This window comes from Mugil cephalus, chromosome 9 (genome assembly GCF_022458985.1).
Source record: "Mugil cephalus isolate CIBA_MC_2020 chromosome 9, CIBA_Mcephalus_1.1, whole genome shotgun sequence".
NCBI lineage: Eukaryota > Metazoa > Chordata > Actinopteri > Mugiliformes > Mugilidae > Mugil > Mugil cephalus.
In genome coordinates this window covers 21,718,095-21,744,929 of record NC_061778.1, presented here as the reverse complement: position 1 = coordinate 21,744,929, position 26,835 = coordinate 21,718,095, and the positions used below count along the sequence as shown (strand labels likewise).

General features: G+C 41.4%; 4 protein-coding genes across 11 annotated transcripts in view; all 4 read left to right on the top strand.

The window, feature by feature from the left end:
* Positions 1–366: 366 nt before the first annotated feature.
* On the top strand, positions 367–10,813 carry LOC125013615 (cylicin-2-like). 5 transcript variants are annotated; one of them, XM_047594427.1, is made up of 28 exons: positions 367–481; positions 1,028–1,185; positions 1,322–1,417; positions 1,982–2,092; positions 3,608–3,701; positions 4,268–4,308; positions 4,394–4,474; positions 4,607–4,687; positions 4,804–4,896; positions 5,003–5,122; positions 5,212–5,337; positions 5,541–5,618; positions 7,078–7,126; positions 7,244–7,296; positions 7,378–7,426; positions 7,519–7,634; positions 7,957–8,013; positions 8,183–8,293; positions 8,383–8,478; positions 8,570–8,665; positions 8,771–8,857; positions 9,065–9,136; positions 9,228–9,290; positions 9,471–9,578; positions 9,693–9,785; positions 9,876–9,953; positions 10,037–10,081; positions 10,188–10,813. In XM_047594427.1, the coding sequence occupies exons 1-28, from the start codon at positions 460–462 to the stop codon at positions 10,548–10,550; spliced, it is 2,637 nt and encodes an 878-aa protein (XP_047450383.1). In that variant the 5' UTR covers positions 367–459; the 3' UTR covers positions 10,551–10,813. The 5 variants fall into 5 exon arrangements, with proteins under 5 accessions (XP_047450383.1, XP_047450382.1, XP_047450384.1 ...); XM_047594426.1 differs by having other exon boundaries at positions 7,516–7,634; positions 9,068–9,136; XM_047594428.1 differs by lacking the exon at positions 4,607–4,687 and having other exon boundaries at positions 7,516–7,634.
* Positions 10,814–11,690: 877 nt separating this feature from the next.
* On the top strand, positions 11,691–13,428 carry LOC125013616 (nucleolar protein 58-like). The gene is made up of 4 exons (XM_047594432.1): positions 11,691–11,831; positions 11,983–12,074; positions 12,324–12,542; positions 13,264–13,428. The coding sequence occupies exons 1-4, from the start codon at positions 11,810–11,812 to the stop codon at positions 13,267–13,269; spliced, it is 339 nt and encodes a 112-aa protein (XP_047450388.1). The 5' UTR covers positions 11,691–11,809; the 3' UTR covers positions 13,270–13,428.
* A 2,085-nt stretch (positions 13,429–15,513) lies between these two features.
* On the top strand, positions 15,514–17,011 carry LOC125013617 (uncharacterized protein DDB_G0288629-like). Its single transcript, XM_047594433.1, has 4 exons — positions 15,514–15,648; positions 15,814–15,899; positions 16,154–16,351; positions 16,852–17,011. Exons 1-4 carry the CDS (start codon positions 15,642–15,644, stop codon positions 16,855–16,857), a joined length of 297 nt encoding a protein of 98 aa, XP_047450389.1. The 5' UTR covers positions 15,514–15,641; the 3' UTR covers positions 16,858–17,011.
* A 3,779-nt stretch (positions 17,012–20,790) lies between these two features.
* igsf11 (immunoglobulin superfamily member 11) overlaps positions 20,791–26,835 on the top strand; it is a 94,496-nt gene continuing 88,451 nt past the window's right edge. For all 4 annotated transcript variants that reach the window (XM_047594801.1, XM_047594799.1, XM_047594800.1 and 1 more), the window contains exon 1: positions 20,791–21,391. In XM_047594801.1, coding sequence (XP_047450757.1) covers positions 21,331–21,391 — 61 coding nt within the window. In that variant the 5' untranslated portion in view covers positions 20,791–21,330. The remainder of the gene's footprint in view (positions 21,392–26,835) is intronic.

Below are 26,835 nucleotides of genomic sequence, written 5' to 3'. Positions count from 1 at the left end.
GCAGACTTTTGCTGATAGTTCTAATACTAGAGCAGAAAGCTGTAAAACAGGCATTACCTGTTGGCGCAGGTGAAGCAGCCACTTCAGCTGGGTAGGGCCTGCAAGACAAACAGTCAGTGTTATATTTCTGCTTTCAAAATAAAACCAACTGAACAAAATTACTATGTGAAATTTAAGCATGCAACTACTTATTGTCCAAGACAGAGCAAAGCCCTTGCTGTATCCAGTGATGCTGACCCATTAGATGGCGCATTTGTATGTTAATGGTAAGTATTCTTCCTCAAATGGGATTTATTTTGAAACTTTTTTAAAGGAAGTGTCTTGAATTAAGGCCTGCTAGACAAATTCTCTGTCTCCACACCCCAGAGCTCCACACACTAACACCTTGGCATAAAACTGCACTGGTAGGTTTGTCACAGGGAACCTGACCTCCAGAGCTGAGGAGAAGTCTGGACCTACATGGAGTCCACCCTCCCAAAAGGTTAGCTCTCTTTTATATTTTCAATGTATATAATAAGTGTGAGCTTATGTTAATGTTTTTATTATCTCTTATCACTTATCACTTTATTATTGTTTTATAGAGGTGTTTCTATAACTACTGTAGCCTATTTACAGAATGCCAAGTCTTACTTTCTACTAGGGGTGTGGCACTTTTCTGACCTGTTATCACAGTTAAGTCATTGAGTGGATTTATGACTAAGGAGAGCACCAGAGAGAAATCAGTCAGCAGGGACCATATTATCGATTTAGCCCTTTGTGTTAGATTTTTATTCCTCTGTATTTTAGACTCTACGGTCAATGTTTTTAGCCTGCCTGTCCATTTAAGGAAGTGAGATAACGAGGTAGTGCAGTCACATGGCGTTCTCATTTGTTTTTATTCAGATAACATATGAAACATAGCTTGCTAAAACGCGTCATCGCTCCTTGAAGTATGTGGATTAGTTTAGTTGCGCATTATACAATACATATTATAAAATAATCGTTTGTAGGCCGAACATCACTAATGTTGTCACCCTGAACTGTTCAGCTCCAGATGGAGCTAGCACAGCAGGCACCCAGCAACCTGCAGCGGTCACCTCTGGTGGTTTGCAGTCTGTTGCTGAGGTGACAGAGCCTGTAGACCTGGGCAAGACGGCGGCAGACAAGGCTCCGCCTGGATGCCCTTTAGCAACAGGAGATGAACAGGTGAGCGTGTGAGATAATCAGAAGACACAGAGAAGTTGTACCGCTATGTTTATGTGTATTCACAACCAGGCTCTGGATTTCTAACACTGTAAAGGGCAGAGGGAATAAGTTCTCTGCTTTTTTCCTTTACTTGCAGCTGTATTCGTTTGACAGCTCTCCTGACAGTGAAGATGAGGGCATTGGTAAGACGGAAAAGAAGAAAAAGAAGCTGAAAAAGAAGAGGAAGAAGAAAGTAAGTGTGCCATAAAGCTCGGTGAAGTACCACTGGTGAAAATGGAGCAGAATATATTGGAAATGTTCTTACAATCTGCACTGTTCCGATTTCTGATTAGAGGAAATCATGTCACTACATGACATTCAGTCAATTCTGTGGCAACTTTAGGGTGTAGCCATTATTGGAAGATACATATGTGAGGCTGCTTTGGATTAATCATTACTGCTGACTACTGGGAAATGAGGCTGTACCTAGTGACAGCCAGTCAAACAGGAGAGAAGCTGAACAGAATTCTGTTTATCGTGTGGATTAACTGTCACTTTTGCAACATGTCGCTCATGACATTGTTGGAATAGGTGTGCGTGTGTTTGCATGCTTGTGCACTTGACCTGTGTGCGTTGCCAAGTGCGGGGAGAGCCCTTCCCTTCCGCTTTGAGCTACACCGCCTCCTCTAAGTGCCTATGACAAAGCATTGCTCTAGTCGTATCACTTCATCACTTTCCCCAACAAAGGAGCGTAAAAATAAACCTGTTAAGGTCTGCGCAAAGCTGAGCAATAATGTCCCTGCTTCTTTCTTAACAGGACTCCAGCTCATCGTCTTCATCTTCATCTTCCTCCTCTTCCTCCTCTTCCTCCTCCTCCTCCTCCTCCTCCTCCTCTTCTTCCAGTAGCTCCTCAGACAGTGATAGTGAGGTAAGTTCCAGATTGGCACGTGTTGAATAAGGATCTTGTCTCTGTGTAAATTCATGAGAAAATAAAAATGTTGTGTTTTTGGCATCTTTGGGCATTTGTGAAAACATGAATGCCCAAAAAAAATCACTAGATCCCAATCCAGTCAGACCTAAAAAAAGAAAAAAATGCCTAAAAAACAGCCTCCAGATTCACTAGATCCCAATCCAGCCCTCAGAAGTCCCCTGCCCCTTCTCTGATATCAGTTGTCAGTTTTGGAAGTACAAGCGTGCCCTCCGCAATTCTAGGAAGGTGGTCATAATGTTATGCCGGATAGGCGTGTGTGTCATTTGTTTGAGTGTCAGTTTTATTGACAGGTTTGATTTTATCAACAGGCTTGTTCAAATGTGTGTAAGTGTGTGTTCCAACAGTTTCCATACTATTTCCATGCAACTCTTGTCATGCTCCAACATGTCAGCCAGGCACGCAGAACACACAATACCTGTTACATACCTCAGACTTGTAACAACTATGGTTATTTGTTTATCTCTTGACTAAGCAATGCGCACATTAGGCCAGATTATCCTTCCAGCACGTTAAAGAGGCTGCAGTGTTGTTTATTTTTAATCCTTGCGAAATCTTTCCAGATAAACTGTCAGTTAAATCCCTGGCCACAAGCATGAGTTCATATCCTCTCAAAGGAGACTGACAGGTCCTTCAACGCCTCCAGTGAGGATATTTTCTAATAATACAGTCTGTTACATGGAATTTTGAAATCTAAAAGCTGCGCTTTTGGCAACAAGGGGGATAAGCACATCAAACCCTTCAGGTCTGCTTTTAGAGCAGCTCTGAACCAGAGAGCGGCTTAAACTATTTTAGTTTTGACCAGTTTAATGACATGTGATGACATTCTGTGTAAGTTTTCAGAGGGCGTGAGTGGAAAGTCAGGAGGCACAGGAAAAGCCAGTGACTCAGCTCTGGGTAGTTTCTAAGATGAGATAAGATTAAGAGTTGCATGTGACAAAAGTTTGTTTCCCCTCTGGTGTAAAGAGGCTGTGGATGACGGGACAAAAAAGTGCACAAAGCACTGGAATGCATTTCACCTCGAGCAATAGGCGGCGGCTGCAAGGACCTGGATCTGATAGCACACAGTATCTGTCAGCAGAGGGACGCACCTAGTTACAATGCTTGGAACACCTTTTCTATCTTACACAGATAATCTATAACTTTAAAGGCGTATGTTATTTATGTGGGTATATTTGGAATTCCTGTGAATGTACCATAGATAGTATAGTCTGTGCGCGTCATTTCTCATCTGCTGGTTTTTGGCTGCATCTCTGTAATCAGGCGACCATGCAGACGCTATCTGACCAATTCTGACAAATTCTTAATTCATAATTTCATAAACCACTTAATCATGCTACTGATATCGTCTGTAACAAATGTTACACTCACCTTGCAAACGCGTTCCATGTGCAAGCACACACGTGTAAAGAAAATGCATTCGCTGAAAGATTAATGCCCAGTTTCTCCTTGCAGGATGACAAAAAAAAGAAGAAGAAAAAGGAGAAGAAGGAGAAAAAGGATGAGCAGAAAGATAATGTATCGGACAATGTTAACATATGTCCTTCCGGTAAGTGTAACACAACATTTCCCACTTGCATTAGGAGATGCTTGCTTTGAGGTGTTTTAGATGGTGGCTGATACAGGCATATCTCGTTATTTTCCATAGTATTAAAAAGTTAATTTTGTTTTGTGTTTTCTGGTGTTGCTTTGTCTAATCTCTCCTCAGACTTCTGTGCAAATTTGCATAGAGTTGTGAGGTTTATTTGTCCCTCACAAGGAAATTCTGAAACGTATTGCGCATTGCAACACAGAGCGTGAATCACAAAGCTTCAGCTCGTCCAGAGCCTCCACTGCCTCCCAAGCCAACCTGACCCCCCCCATTTCTGTTCTCATAAAGAGCTGTTTAACTAAATAGAGACGCAGACTAGGGCGAGGCCACTAGTTTGGTTTCATTCAAACTTTCATGCAAACATCCTGGTATTTATGATCATATTCTCTTTTCCTTCAGTGATAAAAAGAATTGTCTTTTTACAGCAGCTCATGAAAACCGCACTGTTCACATTTTAATTGTGAATAACACTGGTGGAATTTCAATGACAAGTATTAAAAAGTGGTTTTATTAAATATCTCCAGGCCTTGATGACTTGGCTCCAGGAGATCAGCTCGTGACTCAGGTGAGAGAGAACTCAAACAGCCCTCCATTTATATCACCATGTAGCTGGAAAACTTTACAAGTTTTTTCCCTGTTATTGTACCTAGGATTCGATTTCATCAGAAGAGGAGGATGAACAGAAGAAAGATAAAAAGAAGAAGAAGAAAAAGGACAAAAAGAAGAAGAAGGTAAGTCAGGATTTCTGTGTTGACGCGTTGTGCTGCAGATTTTGTCAGAGTACCAAAAATCTAAAGCACTGATATGTGATGTGTCTTATTATGTTTCTATGTGTTGCTAAACATCTACCTCCTCTGTTGCAGGATTCCTCTTCCTCCTCGTGTGACAGTGACAACGAAAAGAAGAAGAAGAAAAAAAAGAAGAAGAAAAAGAAGAAGAAGAAGGTAAGCCAAAATTTCCCTGGCACGTGGTGCAGCAGATCATGCATCATCTGAAGCAAGACTGTATGAAATACTCTTATTAAGTTTATGTGGCTGAACATCTGCCTCTTCTGTCTCAGGATTCCTCTTCCTCCTCATCTGACAGTTCCTCCTCTGACAGTGAGGATGAAAAGAAGAAGAAGAAGAAAAAGAAGAAGAAGAAGAAGAAGAAGGCATTTTTTTCGTTATCTTGATTGTTACCTGTTCCGTCTGTCTATTATGCTTCTGTATAAAGACAAGTGATCATAACTGATATGTTTTTTCATTCCTTTGTTACAGGACTCAAGCTCCTCCTCTTCAGATAGCTGTTCCTCTTCATCGTCTTCTTCTGACAGCGAGGATGACAAAAAGAAGAAGAAGAAGAAAAAGAAGAAGAAGAAGAAAAAGAAGAAGAAGAAGGTATTTTTTTGTTACCTGTTCTGTCTATTATGCTTCTGTATAAAGACAAGTGATCATAGCTAATATGTTGTTTCATTCCTTTGTTACAGGACTCAAGCTCCTCCTCTTCAGATAGTTGTTCCTCTTCATCGTCTTCTTCTGACAGCGAGGATGACAAGAAGAAGAAGAAGAAGAAAAAGGACAAGAAGAAGAAGAAAAAGAAGGACAAGAAAAAGGTAAAGAAGTGTGGATTTTTTCTCATTTGTCCAGAGCAGCCTCTGACACACACACCCAACACATATATATGTATATACTCATATACACATGTATATATATATATATACCAGTGACTAATTCATAATTGGAGATCAAGGTCCAGGTCTTTTTTGTATGTTCAGCAGACTGAAATTATTTTTATTTATGTTTTTTATTGATACAGGATTCCAGCTCTTCATCTTCTGACAGTGAGAAAGATAAGAAGAAAAAGGACAAGAAAAAGAAGAAGGATAAGAAAACGGTAAAGTTTGATCTCAACTTTCAATTCACATGTGTCTGTAAAAATCACTATTTAGACATACCGTGCGTTCACAGCATGCAGTCAGAATGCAAATATTTGACAATTAAATGGAGCCATGCATACAGTGGAAATGGCACCACAGCATTTGGCCAATCAGATGAAGCCCCGATTAGATGTCAGCTATCCTCAGATTAACTGATATTAATTTGGTGGCAGTTTTGTTTTTACTAAATTTTGCTTTTGGTGGAAATGGCAGAAATGAGTGGGGATACTGTGGACACATTTATTTCAGTCGTATTTATCACAGTATTGAAAAAGATGCTAATGTAGGTCACATATCAGTTTCTAGGTTTAGGATCATTCTTTTGCATGTTTATATTCATTATCTGGGTTTATGTTCCACTCCATAGCTGTAGAAATGTTTGTTCCCTGGTTTGCGTGATTAAAAAAAATAAACTGAATATTCCCACACTGGACTCACATCCCAGCTTGTCAGGGCCTGATGATGACATATTAGAGAGGTTTCTATTTTCCCCAAATAGGACGCAGATGTAAAAGTGGTCACAAGAAAAGATAAAAATAACTAACAACTCAGATTTGATGCATGGAAAATAATTGTGGCTAGGCAGCAGAGCATATTTAACAAGAATGGAAGACCTGCCTCTATCCACAGAAGGCATGAAAGTTGCCCGATGTCCAATGAGTATAGACTAAAATGTAATTGTTCCCATGGAAAATTGCATTAAAGATGTATTTCCTCTACCACTGGTTGTGGCACCTACAGGAACATAGTGTCTTAACACCTTTTATAACCTCTTGAGACCCAAGGTTTTGTCTGGTATGCATTTTTAATTTCTCTAAGTTAACTAGGATTAGTAGGACCTAAGAAGTGCAAACAACTAAGCATCGTCTTTGAACAGGAAGTAGTTTTTTGAAAAGAATGATGTCCTCATATGTGGACACAGGGATTATTTCGCTGTTTAGTCACCCTGTGTAAATATAAAACTATCTGTTTCAATATATGATCATGGCTGTCCAAAGACAGAATTATAAACAATGAGTACTTGCTAATAAGTGATGTTGTAGTTTGTTATCAAATGTGTTAAATTTGCGAGTCCTATCAAACTAAAAAAGTTAATAATCATAAATAAACAAGTTTCAACCGTAGAATTCGATGTGCTTTTGTACCTTGTCCACTTTTGTCCCGTGATCGGCTGCAGAATGAATCAGTTCGCTATCATGTACTTACCCTGACTAGTGTGTTAACTACCTCTAGATGGCAGACTAAAGCATCCACTTATGAGGACAACAGGTCTAAATGAAGCAGAATAAGCTTTAAAAAAATGTATGTCCCCATATGAGGATGCAGGGTCTCAGGAGGTCAATACTGTTTTTCATCCTAACCAAGGCTCAGTGTATAAAGTAATCTTGACCTTGAATGCATGCGTTTCTTTCACAGGATGACGAGCAGAGTGAGACCAGCAGTGCTACTGCTCTCTCAGCAGCAGGTGAGTGTTTGTACTCTTAGGAAATCATAAGTATCTGGACATAACAGCTGCTATCGCTGCAGCCAAACACGTTCATGGCGTTTATGCAGCATTATTGGACTTTGTCCCTTTCCACAGATGGTGAGATTGCGGGAACAAGCACTGATGGGCACAAAAAGGAAGTTGATGAGGTAAAACGCTGACACGCACTGTCACAGCATACGTAAATGAACAAAAACACAGAAAATCATTGCTTACTTTTCTCACGACAGGCCAAGACCAAAGAGCCTAAATCACCAGAAGGGTGCAAACTCCTCCCTGGTACGTGTGCCACTCTGACTCTTTAACAGATCAAACAGTGGCTGGAGATTTAACCAACTATTCTGATTGTCATGATGCTTCTTATCCAGCAGGGGGCGCAGAGGCACTCCCTTACTGTATTGAGGAGGGCCACCTGAGTGACGATGAGGGAGAAGGAGGGAAGGAGAAAGATAAAAAGAAGAAAAAGTTGAAGAAGAAGAAGTCAAAGGTAAAGGATGAGCCGTCATTCACTCTCACACCCACACGGTGACTCTTCTACTTTATATTAGCCACTTTTCATGCACACAATCAACTGCACCACTGCAAATGTCTCTACAAATGACAAACACTTTCATCACGTATTTACAACATGGTTGGACACCGTCGAACTAGTCCTGAAAGACTCTAACCAGGCCGGGCAGACCCTCACACCCCTGAACAAAGTGATTGCAGTGCATCACGTCTACCACGAACTGATGCAACATTTATGTCATGAGCACATGTCAGGTTGATTCATCAAAAAAAAAAAAAAACTCTGTGTTTTCAAACAGGATTCAGGTTCAGACAGCGAAGATGACAAAAAGGAGAAGAAGAAAAAGAAGAAAAAGGTATTTAAAGTGGTGAACACTGCATGTCCACTGGCGATTTAGTTGGAACATGAGAACAAAAAATTTAAATTTTTTTCCATGAAATCAACGACATGAAGCAGAGCACGCAGACAGGTCGCCTGTTATATATGTATAAATGAAGATTTTTTGTGTATGGTTTGATCCACAGGGCTCCTCCAGCTCATGCTCTTCCTCATCTGATAGCTCCTCTTCAGACAGCGAAGATGAGAAAAAGAAAAAGAAGAAGAAGAAGAAGAAGGTGAAGAAGAAGAAGGATAAGGTTTGTGTTTTGACAACATGTCCGCATGTTTCATCTCTGTCTTGTGCTGTCCTGCTGCACGTATTAATCTTTTTGGTCATCTTTTACAGGATTCCTGCTCTTCCTCGTCAGACAGTGAAGATGAAAAGAAGAAGAAAAAGAAGAAGAAGAAGAAAAAGAAGAAGGGTAAAAAGAAGAAGGATAAGGTTTGTGTCTATGTTCCATTTCTGATGTTCTGTTGAGTTTTGTTGCATGTTGTGTTGATATTAAAACATTCTTGTTGGCCTTTTCGTACAGGATTCCTGCTCTTCCTCGTCAGACAGTGAAGATGAAAAGAAGAAGAAAAAGAAGAAGAAGAAGAAAAAGAAGAAGGGTAAAAAGAAGAAGGACAAGGTTTGTGTCATGACATCAGTTCTGTATTTTAATTTTTTTTACTTTTTCTCGGTTCTTGTTGTTTTTGCATTGAGAATAATCATTCTTCTCTCTCATGTTTTACAGGATTCCAGCTGTTCCGCCTCCTCTTCTTCCTGTTCTGATAGTGAAGATGACAAGAAGAAAAAGAAGAAGAAAAAGAAGAAGAAGAAGGTGACAAATAAGATAATTTTTTAATATATTGATGTATAATAATGTTTAATCATTTTCTGTTTTTATTATCTCTTTATTATTTCAATAAATGTCATCTCACACTTATGAACAGTTGACTCTTTAGTCAGTTTTATTAACTAATGACAAAACAAAGTAGAAACGATTAATTAACTTTTAGTCATTGGTTGACATTCTTGTCATTCCCAGAAGGCCTGCTCTTCTGACGATGGCTCCTGTTCGTCGTTATGCTCTTCTACCTCTGACAGTGATGGTGACAAGGTGAGGTGACGACATGCAGATGTACTTGTGTGCTTTTCTGAGTAAATGAGTAATTCAAGTGCATCATGGGCATATGTGATCCTTCCTTTAGAAAAAGAAGAAAAAGAAAGATAAGAAAAAGAAGAAGAAAAAGGACAAGAAGAAGAAACAGAAGGTGAGAACAAGAATGGAAATGTTTTATCATATTTTTTGTTATTACATTATTATTATGCTGCAGAATCTTGAGTTTTCAGATGTTATCACAAAAACAACCAGATGAAATTGTGCATCACCTCTGCGTCTGCTGTGTAGTTAACAGTGAATGAAATCTGACATGAATCTCTTCTCTCTCTAGGATTCCTCTTCCTCAGACTCCTCTGGCTCCTGTAGTGATGACGATAAGAAGAAAAAGAAGAAGAAGAAGAAAGACAAGAAGAAGAAGAAAAAGAAAGACAAGAAAAAGGTTTGAAAAAAATTCCAACAGAGCCTCCTGCTTTCTCATATATCTGTATCTCATGTATGTTAACATGGGAAACTGCTGCACAATAACACAATTGCCACACAATTTACATCCAAGGACTCGGGTTCTTCTGGTAGTGACGATGACAAGAAGAAAAAGAAGAAGAAGAAGAAAGACAAGAAGAAAAAGAAGAAGAAGGACAAAAAGAAGGTAAATGGCGGTGAGATAATGTAGGATATAATTTGGTTTTACATGGTAGGTAATGGATAATGGAGTGTTCTGTGTTTTATCTTTGAGCAGAGCTCCGGATCATCAGATTCCTCTGGTAGTGGCAGTGACAAAGAAAATAAAAAGGATAAGAAGAAGAAAGAGGATAAGGTAATTCCCTAAAAGAATGTTATCAGCTTGTCCAAGGCCATAGAGGAATGACTAAACGCTCCTGTTTTCTAAACTCCACCCAGAGTTCACAGTCATCAGGGAGTGAGCCTGACAAGAAGAAGAAGCCCGTGAGTTTCCTTTGATGTGACAAAATTGAATTCATTTTAAGTTTGAAGGTTAGCCTGTGTTTCTGTGTTCGGTGTCCTTCATGTGGGCTGGTTGGTTTCATTCCAGGACAGCCCAACTGGTGAGAAATGCAGCGAGCCAAAAACGAAAGATTCATGCTCAAGCGGTGGTGAACTTTCTGCTCCCAGTGGCGGTAGCTCCAAGCCAGGGGGCGCTCCTGTGGCCTCCTACGCAACCCTCCCCTCCAAGCCCGTCGTAAAGCTCGACCCTCTGGCTCCCTCGGCCGTCTCCAAGCCCCCCGAGCCTGACAACGTATTCCATCCTGGCCCCCGAACCTTCGTTCGCAGACCCGTCAGCCCCATGGAGTCCCTGATGGGGAGCCCAAGGAGGTACGGGGACGGGTCGACCCGGTCCTCCACCCACCTCACCTCAAGTGACCTCCTGAGAGGCCCCAAGCCTTATGTCCCGTGAGATGTTCCACACCTGAGTGGAAGTTACTGATTTAAACGAGAGGTGCTCCAGTGATGCCCTCAGACTTGTGTGACCACTCAGTGTGACATGACATAATTCAACATGTTTTCAGGTGCATTAGAGAGCCGTTACATGCACGTTGAGGGAAATAATCAAGAAAAATGAAACCATCATTTATATCTGCTGTTTAATTGAAATGAATATACAGAGATTAGGTGGAAAAATACAAATGTTTGCTATGGGGAATAAAATACTATGGTTTATATTTTTTGTTGTGTGCTTTCTTATGCTGCTTTCACATGCTCCTACAACTCAGAAGAAACTGACACAGTAAAGACAATAGTCAAACTGTTTATATTGTGGAATCGAATGAAGATGAAGATGTGAATAAAACATCTGAAAGATGTTTCAGTAACAAGTGATATCTGCATACAACCTGAAGCTATATATATTGGAAATTCTGCTTATACTTACCACAGAAGAAAAGGAGGATGCTTTGCTCCTCTACTTCTATTTGCCGTGCTTTGTCTCAGTGCTAGTGAACATTTCCTTTTATTATCATAGTATGTTACTACAGGACGTACAGAGGTGTCCAGTATGGATTTTCATTGTTACAGTGATTCTACACCAACTTCCAACTCTATGCCTCAGTATGTTATCGTTTTAGTTATTTTACTTCATTAAAAAATTTAAGCTACGTCTAAAACTACAACCAATGTTGGTAAGTGACCAATATAAAAATGTACTCATGCACTCCACATAGGTACATTTTGCACAACCTAATAGTCCAAAGCAGACTGTGGTGTTGTATAGTCTGCGTGCTTCAAAAATAAAGAGAGAGAGAAATCTCACAGATTCGCTTTTAGAAGTAAGATAATTTCATGAGTTTTTATTTGTCATAAACCAAGCCCATATTGTCTTTTAGATCAGAGATTTTACAAAAAAAAGAAAGAAACTTAGATCAGTGTAGATTATTAAAATCAGAAACAACTTCATATATATCAAATATACATATATCAAATATTCATATTCCACAACAGTTTTCCAACCGAGACTCACCGCAGCGAAGGTTTGTACCTGGCTTTTAATATTTACGACTGCACTTGAAGGGAACCCGACTGAGTTAGATATTATTGCTTTTCAGGGGCGTGGTGTGATTGGACCACGTGATTCAGGTGCGGCCAAAAGTCCACATTAGAAAAGCAGACAGTAGGTCTCCGTCGTGATTTGATCGGAAAAGCCCACGGACAGGTGTCACAATGGATTTCAACCTGTCAGCAGGTAAACGGAAGCGGACGTCTGTTGTGTTTGTGTTGTGTTTAATGCCTTGGATGTTGATGCTTGATGTGGCAAAGGAAATACGTGATAACTGCTCGCATACTGTGTCACTTTCACTTAGTCTGATCCTGGCAACACTTGTGTTTCACTGCAGCTTTAGACGACAATGACTGTGAGGTGAAGAAGGAGGACGCACAGAAAGACGAGTTCAGTTTACCATGGAGCAAGAATAAAGACAAGGATAAGGTAGGAGGTGCATTCTAATAGATATGCTTACGTATTCCAGGTAAAGGTGGCGGCAAAAGTGTCTGTTCTGGATGATGAATCTTCTTTTAAATGTGCAGCTTTCTAATGTTCCTGGACATTTCCCCACGGTGGGATAAATTAAAGAGTAACCTTAAAGGATTGTCTTATCCAGCCAGTTCAACTCCATTTCCTTACTCCTTATCATCAGTGATTTATCAACACCATCATTTACTGTTCTGCTATTTTTAGAGTGACAGCAAGCACAAGTCAGACAGTAAGGACAAGTGTGAAAGTAAGGACAAGAAGAAGTCAAAGGACAAAGATGGCCACGGCCACAAGAAGAAGTCGAAGCACAAGGATGGCCACGGCCACGGCGACAAGAAGAAGCACAAGAAGAAGAAGGACAAAAGGGAGGGAGGAAAATCGGGCAGCTCCTCAGGCAGTTCATCTTCCTCCAGCAGTGATGAGGTAAGCCCGTCTCTGCAGATACGCGTAAGACCAGTCTAAATCACCCCTGAGTTTCTGAGAGTGACCGCATGGACAAAGACAAGTAAACACACCTGGGTTAATAGAAGGCTTCTAGTAAAAATGCAGCTCAGCAGGAGACATACTGGTCACGCCTTGGTTCAAAGGTTTCCACCTGAATGCATCAGCTTGTGCATAGAGAACATTCACAACAGGTTCCACCAGCAGTGCCAGTTTGGGTCAGTTGTTACACACTGCACACTCTTCTTTGTGTGTGTGTTTTTTTAGATAGATCAAACTATTCTCAGGTGTCTATCTTTTCAGATAAGTACACTCCTGTAATTCTTATCAGCTCGGAGCTAAATTCCTTTCACTTTGTTGCAGTGTTTATTTTGAGACACACAACAACCTGTTGGCCACATCGTGTGAATAGTTTTGCATGGAAATGACTAATGCTTAACCCAGCCCAGAGTGGGAGAGGAATGGCTCAGATAGGGGTGTCGTAAAACACTTGTCTCTGGAAATGATCGCGCTGCTCTCAGACTTATTATGGTGCGACTAGAGAGTCGGGAACATTCCTGTTCCGAAAATGATTGTCATTGTTTTGCTTCAGCTGCTGCCAGGTGGATTCATCCATTACAGGTGGCAGCTGCAGCACAGGAGGATCTTCAATCAGTTGTGTAAAATTTCTGCAGTAACAGCATTGTCACTTTTGTAATTTCAGGACTGATTCTTCCTGGAAGACTGGACTTCTCTGTTTGTCTCTTCACAATTGTGTCTGTTGAGTCTGTGTGTGTGTGTGTGTGTATGTGTTTGTGTATTACCAACTTTTTTTTTTTTTTTTTTTTTCCTTTCACCGGTGTCACAGAAACACACTGGTCTTGTGTAAGCAAATCAGAAAGAAGTAAAAATATTCAGACAACAAACAAATCGCCTCCAGGTTTTGTGTCTCCTCTGTCTGAGCTCTCCTGTCTTGCAATGGTGTGTTTTCACCACAAGGTGGCAGCGTTCTCCACTTTTAGGATTCAATGTTCTATTTTGAATTTGCCAAAATGTGAAAGAAATGTTATACAAATGCAAATTGGCTCCTTTTAAAAGAATGCAGAATTAGCACCTAATGTTTCTATGAGGTGCCAGCAACCGATTAATTATTCTGATACAAAAGAAAGCTTGATGAAGCTGGCAGGCAGTTTCTGGATTCACGTGGAGCGCCTTCTCTCCGCTTTCTTTATGTAGAATTATGGATTTTTAGTTACAATGAACATCTGTGTCCTCAGATTTGACTGAGTTATCACTCTAAGATGGAGCCGTAATCTTGGCAGGGAGGTGCCATATTTAAAGACATTGGTGGGTTGAACATCAAAACTGCAGAACTAACTCCCCATTGATTTTAAAACGCTGCCCCTTGCAGCTCACACACTGCACCGCTCCCTCTGCCCTCCTACGTGTGCTACATACACAATACAATCATTACATAAGCAGGTATAAATCCTGTTGCCATAATGAAAGTGCCTGACAAAATATCCAGTGCTCTACGGGTTGTTGTGGGCACTCCCCAAACACAGTCGGAACATAGGTCACCAGCGTATGAAAATGCAAATAGAACAGGTTTGAATAAAGAATGGCTAATGGAAATAACAGTTGCCAGTGCAGCCAAACAGGTTCAAGGCATTCACACACACACACACACACACACACACACACACACACACTCAGTTGAAGTGAGGACACCACAGATACCGTAGTCGAACACGTGTGGTATCATTGTTTTCTTTCTTTTCTGGTGGATTAGAGAAGTCATTAGGTAAGGTACAACCTGAGGGAAATAATAATGCAGTGAAATGTATTTGAATTGAATTCTTCATATTATCATCATTATTAAAAGGCAGATTACATATTATCCAGCCACAATTGCTCAGGCTGCCAGCTTCTTCTGCTGCCTTCATGTATACTCTGCAGCTGAAGACCCGCCCCAGTGGTCACCGTAACTGACCATGCTGGTTTTGAATAGTATAATGTTTATACTAGAATATGAAGGAAGAAGGAGATGAGAATAAAGCCTCTTACCAATATTTTTCTATAAAACTAGCACTAGTTTATGCTACAGCCACTGTATCCCGAGTCATTTTCTACTGTCCCACGTATTTTATCAGACTTTTACAGCTAAGGTTAAGGAGACAAGGGCTATAGCAACAATGTTAAGTACTCAGTTCATTAGGTACGCTTGTAAAAACACAAACTTTTTAATATAATAATCCTGCACTAAGTCTCAGCTTCATGATGGTTGTACTGTGTTGTACCAACATGTTTGTATTATTTGTATTTTGTTTTTGTTTTTTAATCACTGGACTAGGCTAAATAACAGAAACACTTAATCCAATTTAACCACATCCCAAACTCCAGCCTCCAGAATGAAAACACAGCTGAATGATCACCTTTCTATTTCAACACAAGTTAAACCTTATAACAATCCTGAAGATTTAGTGCAGGACTGTTATATTATAATGCATTAGTTTTCATCCCTGTACCTAATGAAGTGTTTGTTTTTCATTTAGCTTTTTCACTCAACCTGGTGGACTTTGGACAGTGAAAACACTTAGGAACTATGAAAACATATAATGAATTTTCAAGGCTAATGAGACATTTTCATTTATCTACTACACCGTCCAGTCACAACTTCATGACCACCTTCCTAATATTGTGTAGGTCTCTCTTGTGCCTCGAAAGCAGTTGTGACTTATCAGGTATCATCAAGCAGTGTCATTACTATAAGGTGGGGGGTGTCTCGTCTGGTCTGGTCTGGTCTGGGAGGGTGGTACATCTCTAAGTAACATCCACATGAATGACAGATCCACTGCTGTGGTGGCAGATCAGTGTATGTGTTCTTCGCAGATCCCTAGCAATCACCACCACGCACATGTGTCGCTCTAGAGTAGCTCTCAGCTGAAAATGATTTGACATCACATAACCCAACAGAAAACTGGAAAGTTGTTTTGTGGGCGTGGCTGGAATTAGGTGCGGTCAGGTTTTCTATGAAGTGGAAAAGCAGGCTGTCTGAGTCTTCAGTCACTTGTTTAGAAAGCTGCTGGAACACGGCTCCAAATGGCAGGTAAAATCAAATTTAATATGAATTGCTTGAATGTTAGTGAACTAAATGTGAACAAAGTCGTGATCCCTGAATCGTTTTTGTAACTGCACTCAGTTTAAAGAGGAAGACTTTCACGCTCAGATTCCTAGTATCACTCTTTTGTTAACACGTTGTTTGAATTTCTAGACAAGAAGGAAGAGCTGGTGAAGAAGGAGGACGCACAGAAGGATGAGTTCAGTCTTCCCTGGAGCAAGAAAAAAGACAAAGATAAGGTAGGAGCTGTGCACGTGTGCATTCTGACAAAATCTAGTCTCAAAGAGATTTTCCAGATACTGAGAAATAGGCTGGAAAGAAAATGTGTCCTGGAATCACAGAAACCACATCCAAAAAGTTGTCTCCTTGTGAATATGCTTCATGTGTGCATGCTCTGCTCTTTGGACAACAGACAATACAATTCTCAATGAGCAATTGAGTAAATACTGGCAACACAGTTCATCTTTTCACTGAAATTTCTTTCTATTTGTAGAGTGACAGTAAGGACAAGAAGTCTGACCACAAGGACAAGAAGTCTGATGACGAGGACAAGAAGTCTGACGACAAGGACAAGAAGTCTAAACACAAGAATAAATCAAAGGACAAAGACGAAAAGAAGTCCAAGAAGAAAGGCGAAAAGAAGAAGGGAGACAAATCAGGCTCTTCTTCATCTTCCTCCAGCAGTGATGAGGTAAGCGCACCTCTGCCGTTCTGTTTAAGACCAACCTAAATTGCCGTTGGTGGACAGAGAACATGCCCAACGGGTCCCAGCAATTCCAGTTTTTCATTTTTGTAGCTTGAGCTGTTCCCAATGCCTGCCTATCCAGAAGTGCAGATTCACGTTTGGCTGGCTAACCTGCAGCACAGTAGCACATTATCAACTTTAGCCCGAACTCCTTTCTTTCTGCTGCACAGTTGGTTACACTTGTATCAGTAGTTCGTGGAAATGACGAAAAGAAGAAGAAGAAAAGAGGAACAGGTCAGATGGGAGCGTCACGCGGAGGAGTGTCACGGTGCTTTCAGACCTGTTAGGGCTCGGCTAGACTAGCATTCCTACTGCATGTAATGTTGGAGTTGCTGCCAGAAGGATTCGTGCATTAAAGATGGCAGCCGTGGCACAAATTATTCATTAATAAATCATGTAAACTTTCTGAACTAACAACATTGCCCCTTTTGTTTTTGTCATTTCAGGACTGATTCTTCCTGAAGACTGGATTTCAATTTTAGTGTCTTCACAATTTTGTCTTCCTGACAGAAATGTTGAGTTGTGCCAACATTTCTTTTTGAACGTTCGTTCTCACTCTTCTTGAGCAAATGCAACTGATATGAATAAAAGTATCCATAACCAAAAGGAACGCTTGATTGAGTTTGATTTTTTTTTGTTCTCCCGTTTGTTTTTACCACAAGATGGCAGTGCTTTCCACTTTTAAAGTTTGAGGCAGAAGAGGAGTTTAAGTTGTTGGATTTATGCTTCATGACACTCCTATCTGGACTTATGCTTATAAAAATACAGAGATATTATTGTAACTGATTTTAAAAAAGGACACAAACAATAATAAATCATATTTTTTTTTTAAAAAAAGGCATGTCTTGAGGAAAATGATAAATAATATTAACGGATCATTACTATATGAACTAAAAATCAATTATTGATAAGAACGAGAAACTTTGAAAACTCATGAATTGTAGATGTAACGTACAAGTTCTGCATCAATTTTTGATGAAAAAAAAAAAGCATGAGGCAAGATTTTTTTTTTCTTCCGAACTACAATTCCCATAATTTGGAAGCCTTGGAGCTCTAAACAGGAAGTCAAAATACCATGCGGGCTGCAAAGTTGTCATTTAATGTAAAGTGTGAACCATCGGTGGAGCCGGAAGTTAGACGCACAGAATCGTACAAATAAATAAATAAATGAGAAATAAAAATAAAATACGCCAAACATAGCCTGCCTGCAACTAATTACATCTTTGGAAGACAAAAGCGACGATTCTTAGGCCTGAATTTGCGCAGTGTCTTTTCCCGTCATTTCTAAGAGGAATTATGGACGTTTTGGCGCAATGGACATGAAAGACAGCAACTAGGTCGGGAAAAGGTAAGTTGCCAACTCTAAAAAATGTTTGGATCGTGGCTGTGTGTTCAGATTTGACTGAGAAATTGCTACAAGAACGAGTAATGATTTTGACGCAAATAAAGCAGCCAGGCGCTACTTTTAAAGCCACTTTATCCTCATGCTGTTCCTCCTGCATGGGCCAAAATAACTGGGCCAAACAAAATAAGTAACTTCCCCTTCTTTTTAAAGCAGGCGCATGTACCTGTCCATTTAGCCCCCTCCTCCAGTGTTCTATTGCCACAAAATACTGTATTAGGTGCACAACATTTACCCTAAGTTTAGCTGTTTTTAACCATTGTTTAATCGAAATTTGTGTAACTATGTAAAATCTTCATTTGCGAGTAAGAGTCATTTTTAGCAGAGCATTTAACAACAAACCATTTCCAAGGTCAAAGGTGAACCATCTCAGACATAACGTATCCCAAAGTCAAAGAAAACACGATGCAGCACTAAAAAGAGGATGTCTCGTTTACCTGACATCAATATTCAAGTTGTGCTCCAGCCAGGATTGTCAAGAGAGGAGAATTACAACATTTAGAATAGAGGATCCCCTTCAGGTCTTTTGAATTTTTCATGGAGCCGCAGAAAAAAAAGAAAAATGGACCAGTTTCAGATGGGAATCAATAATAAATCAAGCATGCATCTTTCGCGGGCTGCTGAAGAAACCCAATTTAAGCCATCCATCATGGTGAAACATTAATTTTATTTTACTCTAACCTGTGAGGGAATATTGAAGGGAGGAATTAGGAGGTGATTTACAAGAACATTTCTCTTGATGCATTGATCTGGGTCAAAGTCATTTGTGTCAAAAATGTTTCATCTGAATATCATGTTTTTCTTTCTGGGTTTTCTGAACCTCATACTTTGTTTCCACTACAGTAGCTGACTGTTGTGTCATAATTTTTCTCCCTTCTTGCTTTTGTACTGTGCGTTGGTGTAAACACTGTGCCATTTTTATACAGTTCTCCAATCAGAAATGCAAAAACTATTTTAGCCTTTAGTCATAAACTCTTTGATTCGGAAAGGTCCTGTGCAGCATGAAGCCATCCTGCCTTTTAGTGAAACTGAGAAGTATTTTAGGTGCAAAGCCAAATGCCGTGTATCTCTTCAAATTTTCAACATGTGACCCAGTGCACTGGATGTCTTTTTGCCTCTGATGCGACTCGCATGAATATCGCAAAAGGTACAAGACTTTTTTTTTTTTCCAAAAGGCGGCATGTGGGAAAAGTTGAAAGTTCAAGCAGAAACAGAAGGAGTGAGAAGTGAATGTGGCGCGTGATGTGAAGGCCGCGGGGTGTTCTTCAGACGCTCTGACTTGCACCTTATTTGTCTGTCGAGGCAGCTAAGCATCTGTGAGTCCCCGCCAGTGGCTTGAGGGAAAAGACAAAAGAGTGGATGCATGGATGGACGTGGCACTAACCCCCATGTTTCTCTCTCTCTTTTTTTTAAAAGTCTTACAATCAAATTAGGGGAGAACATGCCCAACTGCTTCGGTTGTGATATTTCTCTTTCGGTTAGGATGCCGTGAAACGGTGCTAAGACCAGGAGCTCCGTGAGTGAGACATAAGCAGTCATTTAGTGCTGAGGTGAGCTCTGAGCTGTCCGTGGATCAGAGTGAGTAGAGGTCTGTTGTTTCATGCAGACTTTGGATCACTGGTTTCACTAATGCACAAATCTTAATTATTTCGATTTTTTTTTATATTTATCATTATCATCTGTTATCATTTCACTTCATATACAATGTGTGTGTGTGTGTGTGCACGTGTGTGTGCATCTGTGTATGTCATGGATGGATGGATGGATGGATGGATGGATGGATGGATGGATGGATAGATAGATAGATAGATAGATAGATAGATAGAGTGAGTTCCAGTGTCACACAAAGATGAGTGATGGACTGACAGATTTCCTGCACCGTTCCTTGAGCCCCTGAAGTTGTGTGAGCCTTTTAGAGAGGATGCTCTGTTGCCTGTCGAGTATATGTTGGAGAGTGTGGAGGGGTCTAGAGTCACTTGTGGTAGACAGCTGTGATGACAAAGACTCATAATGTAGGGTTCATTATAGCAATAATGATCAGGAGGCTGGTGAATTATGACAGAAAAAATATATATACAATTGTGATTTATTATTCTATTCTATTCTATTCTATTCTATTCTATTCTATTCTGTTCTGTTCTGTTCTGTTCTGTTCTGCCGTATCTGTCGTTGCGTGGACGCACCGCAGGAGGGCATAAACATCTCTCTTCGTCTGGCGTCAACGGTCTCATAGCAACAGCCGGGCTCGAGCTCCTCTCAATCACCCGCCGCTGAGCGCAGTCAAGTCGCGCGCACACACACACACACCTACACACTGGAGCGGGCCGAGCAGATTGCTGCCTAGAAAATAAAAGCCCGGGCTGCCTGGATACTGTCTTCCAGTGTAGTGAACGCACCCAAAAGTAAACGCCAATTTCTTGAAGACGTTACAACGATCATCAAGTTTCTCCAGCTACTAGTGGGGAGTTTAGGGTTTTCAGGAACATCTGTGGGCGGCGCACACCTGAAACTCACTGTTAGTCTGTTATGACTCACTGCTCACCTTTGATTCTGTATGTGAGATTAACTTGGTGGTATCCCATTTTCTTAGTTTTAATTTAGCCTTTGGATATACCATCACCTGGGTGTCATGTAGCAAACATAGGTTGTGAATGTAGAAGTGCAACTGTAATAAACTTTGTTCTAAACACACAGGCCTACAGAATGTGTTATCCCTCTGAGCAGTCGGGTAACTTTGGGTGTAAGCAGCAAACTATGAGTGAGATGACCGAAGAAGTTCCTTGATCTTTTGTCATCTAGTGTTTGACATCTGGTGTCAAATCCGTAATTTAACTAAATCAGCGCTCCACTCTGGCGCATTATTGCGCACCAGCGCACCCCACTCTATCCCCTCTGTGCGTCTTTTACTTTGAAATACAGCAGTCGGAAGCAGTTTCGCGTCCCGTTCCTCCCGACTTGCTCTCAGGTCCGCTGAGCTGCAGCAGAACAGACGAGACACCATGGAGCGCAACAAGACGCGTTGGAGAGACTCACCAAGCGGACGGGATAAGTGCCAGTTTCAGTTCTGTTTGTAAGTCACTTTCACCGAGAGTGGGCTCATTTCGGGACACCGGCAGGCGGACGCTGTTTTTTTTTTTTCTTTCTTCCAAGCGTGCGTAAATTGACTGGAGAGGTCTGGGAAAGAAAACAGTCCGAGTGACCAGCGGCAACCAAAGAACGGAAGGAGAAGGAGAAGTAAAAAGCGCCCGGAGGATAAACGAGAGCTCGGACAGAAATGCTATCTGTGTTTTTTTATTTGTTTGTTTTTTACCACACATTTGGGCATTTCGTGTAGTTTGTTTTTGGTAAATTGTCAGCGTGCGCTGCGTAAAATCTCAGATTTCTCGCGTGTCTCATGCCGTTACAAGGAACAGTTACTTTTCTTTGAGGAAACCCCGAGAAGAGATTTTTTTATATATATAAATAAAGAAGGCAGCACCTCTTTCCCTCAGACTGAGAGCCAGTCACTTGACAGTTACGAACCATGGTGAAGTTTCATAACTCAGACCTATGGATAGCCTGGATGGTCATTTTCTGCATGGAGGGTAAGTTGTGTGACACTTGGAAACTTTTGCACCTGACCCCATCTACAAGCACAATGCTCCACTTAGACTCACAATCAGATAGTAATAACATTAATAACAATAACAATAACAACAATAACAATAATAATAATAATGGCAACACTGGGACATGACTTGATGCAGCTTACTGATTTCACATCACGTGTCCTCATCATTATTACAATACATCTGCACCACTAATGCAAAAACAGATGTATGTGGAATTAAATTGTGCCACGGGCTCAACCTCTCCCAAGAGCGCGTGCCACGGCCGTTTGATCCCACCCCTCCTTAATACTGTGCGTTTGGATCAAGCTGACAAATCCCCGACATTTCCACAAAAACTAAAGCGGCCGATTTAGGAGGACTTTTCCGCCGTTAGTCGCCATGTCGTCTCTCCCCCAGAGCACTTTTGACTGCGCGCGCCTTTATCCATATTGCGCTCTGCCGTGTCCGATATAGCTCGTGCGCGTCTTACGCGACGCGTTTAAGATTACGTTAGGTTTTTAAAGAAAAAAGAGACATGCTGTCGACACCGATACACAGAAGCGCGGTTCGCCAGTGGGAGCGTCTGTATTTTGAAATAGAAACGGAGCAGACGGTGGCGGTTTGCGCTGATAATCCTTCCGATTACCGAGAAGTGCATGGTCCCAAGGCAGCACAGGAGAGCAGGCAGCCCTAAAGGAAAAACCACTGTATGTACCTATAACTCTCCCTGGGATTTAAACTGTGGGCCTCTGTAAATAGCACATTTGTTGACCTTATTTTACTTCTTAGTCCAGTGGTATTATTCCTACAGTAATCCAACAGTATTCTTATAGAGTGAGCATACAAGTTTAGTGTTTCCATACTTGGGTGGTTTTATATCATAAAACACAGTCGACCTGAAATCTTAAAAGTCTGGCTGTGTTGTGGAAAGACTTTACTGCTGAGAAAGCCCTTACGGATTAAAATTCAAAACTTGCAAGAAGATAAATAAAAGATTAATAGTTCCATCAGTAAAGGAGACTAATTTGTAAACAGCTAAATCTACTATTCATGCAAATGTTGCTTCATGAATAAAGATGGTTAAATGTGTGCCTGAGCTCAAATGAAACAATCTTTCTTTATTTTTTTTCTTTCACATAAGTCCCACGTCTTTATTACAGAAATACCAGAGCAGAGTAATGGTTGAATGACCAGGTCACTTTGGACACACGCACACACACACAACTGTCCTGACATGTCAATGTGGACAGAGCAATTGTGTGAGATTGAATTGAGTCCTGATTGCCCAGGTGTTTCACTCTGCTGCGCGCTTATTTGGCCGTATACCTCCGCAGCGAGTGGATGTACGGTGTCTTGTCAGCTTCACTCAGGGTTACACACACGTACAAACGTGGGGAACATGATTAGATTTTCTACCGGTGCAGAACATTGTTTGGTAAAATGGTGCTCTGACTGGAACTCAGTACTTAGTTTCATTCCCCTTCGTGAACTTCATGTTTTAGAACGACAATAAAAACCTTGGACGCTTGGTTAAGGATGAAGAAAGTGGACGTGGTCATTATTTATTTATTTATTTTTTTGTCTCTGTTCCCAAACTAACCGGTACAAGCCAAATCACTTAATATGTTCACTGGGTGACTTTCAGACCTTGTGTGAGCTCAGCAGCTCAATTAAGAAGCCAAGTTATTGAGAAGGAAGCTGCGTTCTTGGTGGGGTGCTGCGTGCCAGTGTTGCTATAAATAAACTGTAATGCAGCAAAGTCAGTATTGATTGTGGTCGCTTGTTTTGGCTGTGTGTATTGACCTCCACTTTTGCATGTCAGACATCGGCACTAGATTGATGTAATCAGTTGGAATCAATCTTAGCGGACACCGTGCTGCTTCGCGTTAGTGAGAACTTTTGCTTTTAACTCGCGCGTTAAGTTCAGGTAAAATATTCTGGACTTGTGTCGCAGAAAGTTGGATTCCTTGTCTGTTGCTGTTGATGTATAACAAGTGAAAAGAGGAAAGTTTTGAAAGCAGGAAATGTATGAGTGACTTGGACAGGCGGCTGTCACGGTGCAGTTAGCAGCAGGGCCCGTCGTACTTTAAGCATTAGTTCGAGGACATGTCATGTCCTCTTCAGCCGTCAACGCTCCCCAGTTACACATAAATATTGTATACTCCAGTTTCAGGCGTCTTACAGCTACAGTAAAGAAAAGTTGCTCAGATCTGCAGTGCTTAAAGCGTTCGGAGAAAAGTTTCTCAAAGTTAAGGAGCAGAGTCTCTGTTCTAATCCAGTGACTGGCTCAACCGTTGTTCCAACAAACGCCCGCGGCATTACCAACAGAGAGCCGCTCTGTCCACGGCGCCCCGATTTAACGATCCAACCCGGAACGAGCCTCAAGGGCGTGGCACGGAGCGATCCGTGGGTCCAGTCAATTCAGTAAATTAAATTCAAGTGAGTGGAGGTGGCGTCTCTGAACTTTTCAACTGCTCCTGTTTGTTTTGGTTGTTCGCGCGACGGCTCTCGTGGAACATTTCAGCTTTGCATACACAGAAACTGGCCCCCGGGCTTCAGTCCCACCGTCCTCATGTTTGGAATGAAGGGTACAGTGGGAACAAGGAGCGTTTGAGCATTTAAAAAAAAAAAAAAAAAAATGAGAAGCTCATTGACATTCAGAGCGTTCATGTGTGCATCAAAGCTGAACTTAGACCAGTTCTACTGTCCACTATCTTTGTGAGCTTGTTAACCTTTGAAGCTCTGCTGAGAGTCCTGGTATGAAATTACATTGAAAGCCTGGTTTGTTTACATCGCTGCGGCAATTGAATTTCTCAATCAGTTTGTCACTAAAATATGATATGATCAGCCATAACATTAAGACCACGTTCCTAATATTGTCGAGGTTTCCCTTATGCACCCAAAACAGGTGTGACTCATCAGACAATGGACATTTTCATTTTAGTTCTTGTCGCTTCCTTCTCTTTCATAGTGTCAAGAGCTTTGAGATGGGAAGTAAAATACGGTGAAGGGGGGGTGTGCAGCTCAGCTCCAACTTAAAACGCGTCTCTCTCTCTTCCCATTAATTCAGAATGCATATGAAAAAAACAACAAATTCCCATCTGTGTCAGTTTCATCTGATAAGTATAGTGTTTTTTTCCCCTCCTCTTTCCGCCTGCTGCTAAAAAGGAGCAGCTGGAACAAGAGTGTTGGACAGATGGAACTTTCCACCTCGATTATTTTTCGGACTAAAAATAGCCTCTCAAAAAATTAAAAGACCTCTGGGACCTCTCGCAAAGTGCATGTGCGTGCGTGCGTATGTTTGAGCGACAGAGGCGCCGAGAACTTCAGACGACGCGGCCCTCGGATGATGGCAGCGGCCGCCGTCCTGGGAGTGTAAATGAATAAATGATGGGCAGATATTTGGAGGAGAGCGAGCGCAGCATTTGCCCGGTCCCATGGTCTCTTAAGCACACATTAAACTAGGCCCCAAAGAGTCCACAGGCTGCTCTGCTGCGCGGCAGTTGGCCAAGCATCTGGGGCAAACATCTGATGTGGGCAGTTCACAGAGGTTCAGGGACTTGGAGGTTTGGGACTTTGAGGTTTTGGGGTTGGTTGTACCTTTAATCATAGTGGCAAACGAGAGAGGCACAAGTGAATTATGACCACGTAGGGGAGCAGGGTGGTGGCGTCGATGCGGCAGTGGGATCGGTCGTGTGTTTTAACGGCGTTCGGGGGTTAGATGACGGGCTGCTGGGGAAGTAAGGTGTCACTTTCCTGAACAGGAGTTCGTCTGGAGGCAGTGGGTGCTCTCGTCAAGCTCGTTCCAGAGTCAACTTTCTCATTTGAACCTCATCATGTGGCAAAATTCTTGGCGTTCTGATGCAGGTTTATACTTTTCAGAGGAGCAGCTTTGTTTCCGCTGCGTCCTCCTGCGCAGACAAACTGCGTGAATGAAGCGTTTTGTGACGTGTATGAAAATCTTTGCTTTATCTCTGCATGCTTGAGTCACGCGACCAGTTCTCTGGGCAGCAAAATCTGCAAAACGCAACCTTACTTTATAAGTAAAGGATGGAAGTTGATCCTTACTGTCCCGCAAAACCAGCTTGGTCTGGTTGTATATCCACAGCCAGACCACAAAGCTTAATGGAAGCTACATGCTCGGAGTGTATGTAACAGTATCTGTGTCTGTAACATACTGTGACAGGTTGTAGCATTCTCATAAGAGTGTCTTTTAGCTGGATTTTCCTTTCGCGTGTGTGTGGGATGAGCCCTGGGCTTATACATATTTAAAGTGGATGTCTTCCTCATGTTGTCGCATCCTCTCCTTGAAATGAGCAGTTTTGCTTTGCTGGCTCTTGAGGTTTGATGGGGTCTTTGCTGACAGGACTCACACATCAGATCCGTAAGTCGGGAGATGTTCGGTGCGTGCAGATACAACATTAAGGTGACTTTCGCCATGTGACACGCCAGGGATTTCAAAACTGCTTACTCACATAGCAAACTGGGCCTTAGAGTTAAAAAAAAAAAAAAAAAAAAAACTATTGTTCCAAAAGCTCTTTATGAACAAGTGAAGGGAAACTCGTGGTTGGGGCTTTCCACAGACTATAATCTAACACAATAAGTGCTCTTTATTTGGCCCTTCCTCAATCCAGAAATTGAAAGGTTACACTTTGCTCTTGCCTAACAGCCTTTCTTTTCTTTCCGTATCTTCACAAACCTGACACAAACGAATGCTGTTCTCTTTTTCTTTAGGGGACCCGCTCAAACTTTCATGTCTGTAACAACCCACGTTAATTGACATATAATTTACAAAAGCCCTCCCACGCCATCCCCTTCCTCCTGTGCGTGATGTATTGCAGCTTTCAGCCGGTGGCTGCCGGAAGGGTCGTTAAGTTGATCTCTGGTATTACCAAGAATAGTCGCCGTGTTTATCATTGTGCGCCTTTATGAGCTCAGATCAATGGCAAAGGAAATGCTCCCATGCACACATTATTCCCACAAGTGTGTGCTAACAGGCAGGGTGTTTGTGCTCGGGCCCTCTTATTCCCCTGGCAAATAAATTACGGTCGATCCCAGAGGATCAAGGTTTCCCTCGGACTGTAATGATCTCATCAGTTTGATGCACCAATCACACTTCCCCAGTACACAGAGAATCATGTTGCCTCGTAGGGTCATTAGGCTCCTGCTCTGCAGTGAGTCAATGTTTTTTTTTTTTTTTAATTCTTGGGACTCAAAATTTAACTGAAAAAGCAGCATATTTAAACACCAGGCTCACCCATACTGTGTCCAGACCATAAAAGGTGCCAGTGGTTTATCCTGGCAATTTGTTATCTTGAATAACTCAATTCCTCCCTCAGAATGAATTTATATAAATAACCAAAAATGCCTTCAAATAATTATTTTTTTCATTTCCACAGTTACGCAATCTGAACAGTTTCTTTGAAAAAAACATGTCA

Bases quoted from the DNA above. Each gene is read 5' to 3' on its own strand.
- LOC125013615 (XM_047594427.1), top strand. From the start codon at position 460: ATGGAGTCCACCCTCCCAAAAG. The intron at 8,014-8,182 runs GTATTTAAAGTG...TTTGATCCACAG, and splicing joins AGAAGAAAAAGAAGAAAAAG to GGCTCCTCCAGCTCATGCTC. The intron at 8,479-8,569 runs GTTTGTGTCTAT...CTTTTCGTACAG, and splicing joins GTAAAAAGAAGAAGGATAAG to GATTCCTGCTCTTCCTCGTC.
- LOC125013616 (XM_047594432.1), top strand. From the start codon at position 11,810: ATGGATTTCAACCTGTCAGCAG. The intron at 11,832-11,982 runs GTAAACGGAAGC...GTTTCACTGCAG, and splicing joins GGATTTCAACCTGTCAGCAG to CTTTAGACGACAATGACTGT. The intron at 12,075-12,323 runs GTAGGAGGTGCA...TGCTATTTTTAG, and splicing joins AGAATAAAGACAAGGATAAG to AGTGACAGCAAGCACAAGTC.
- LOC125013617 (XM_047594433.1), top strand. The intron at 15,900-16,153 runs GTAGGAGCTGTG...TTCTATTTGTAG, and splicing joins AGAAAAAAGACAAAGATAAG to AGTGACAGTAAGGACAAGAA.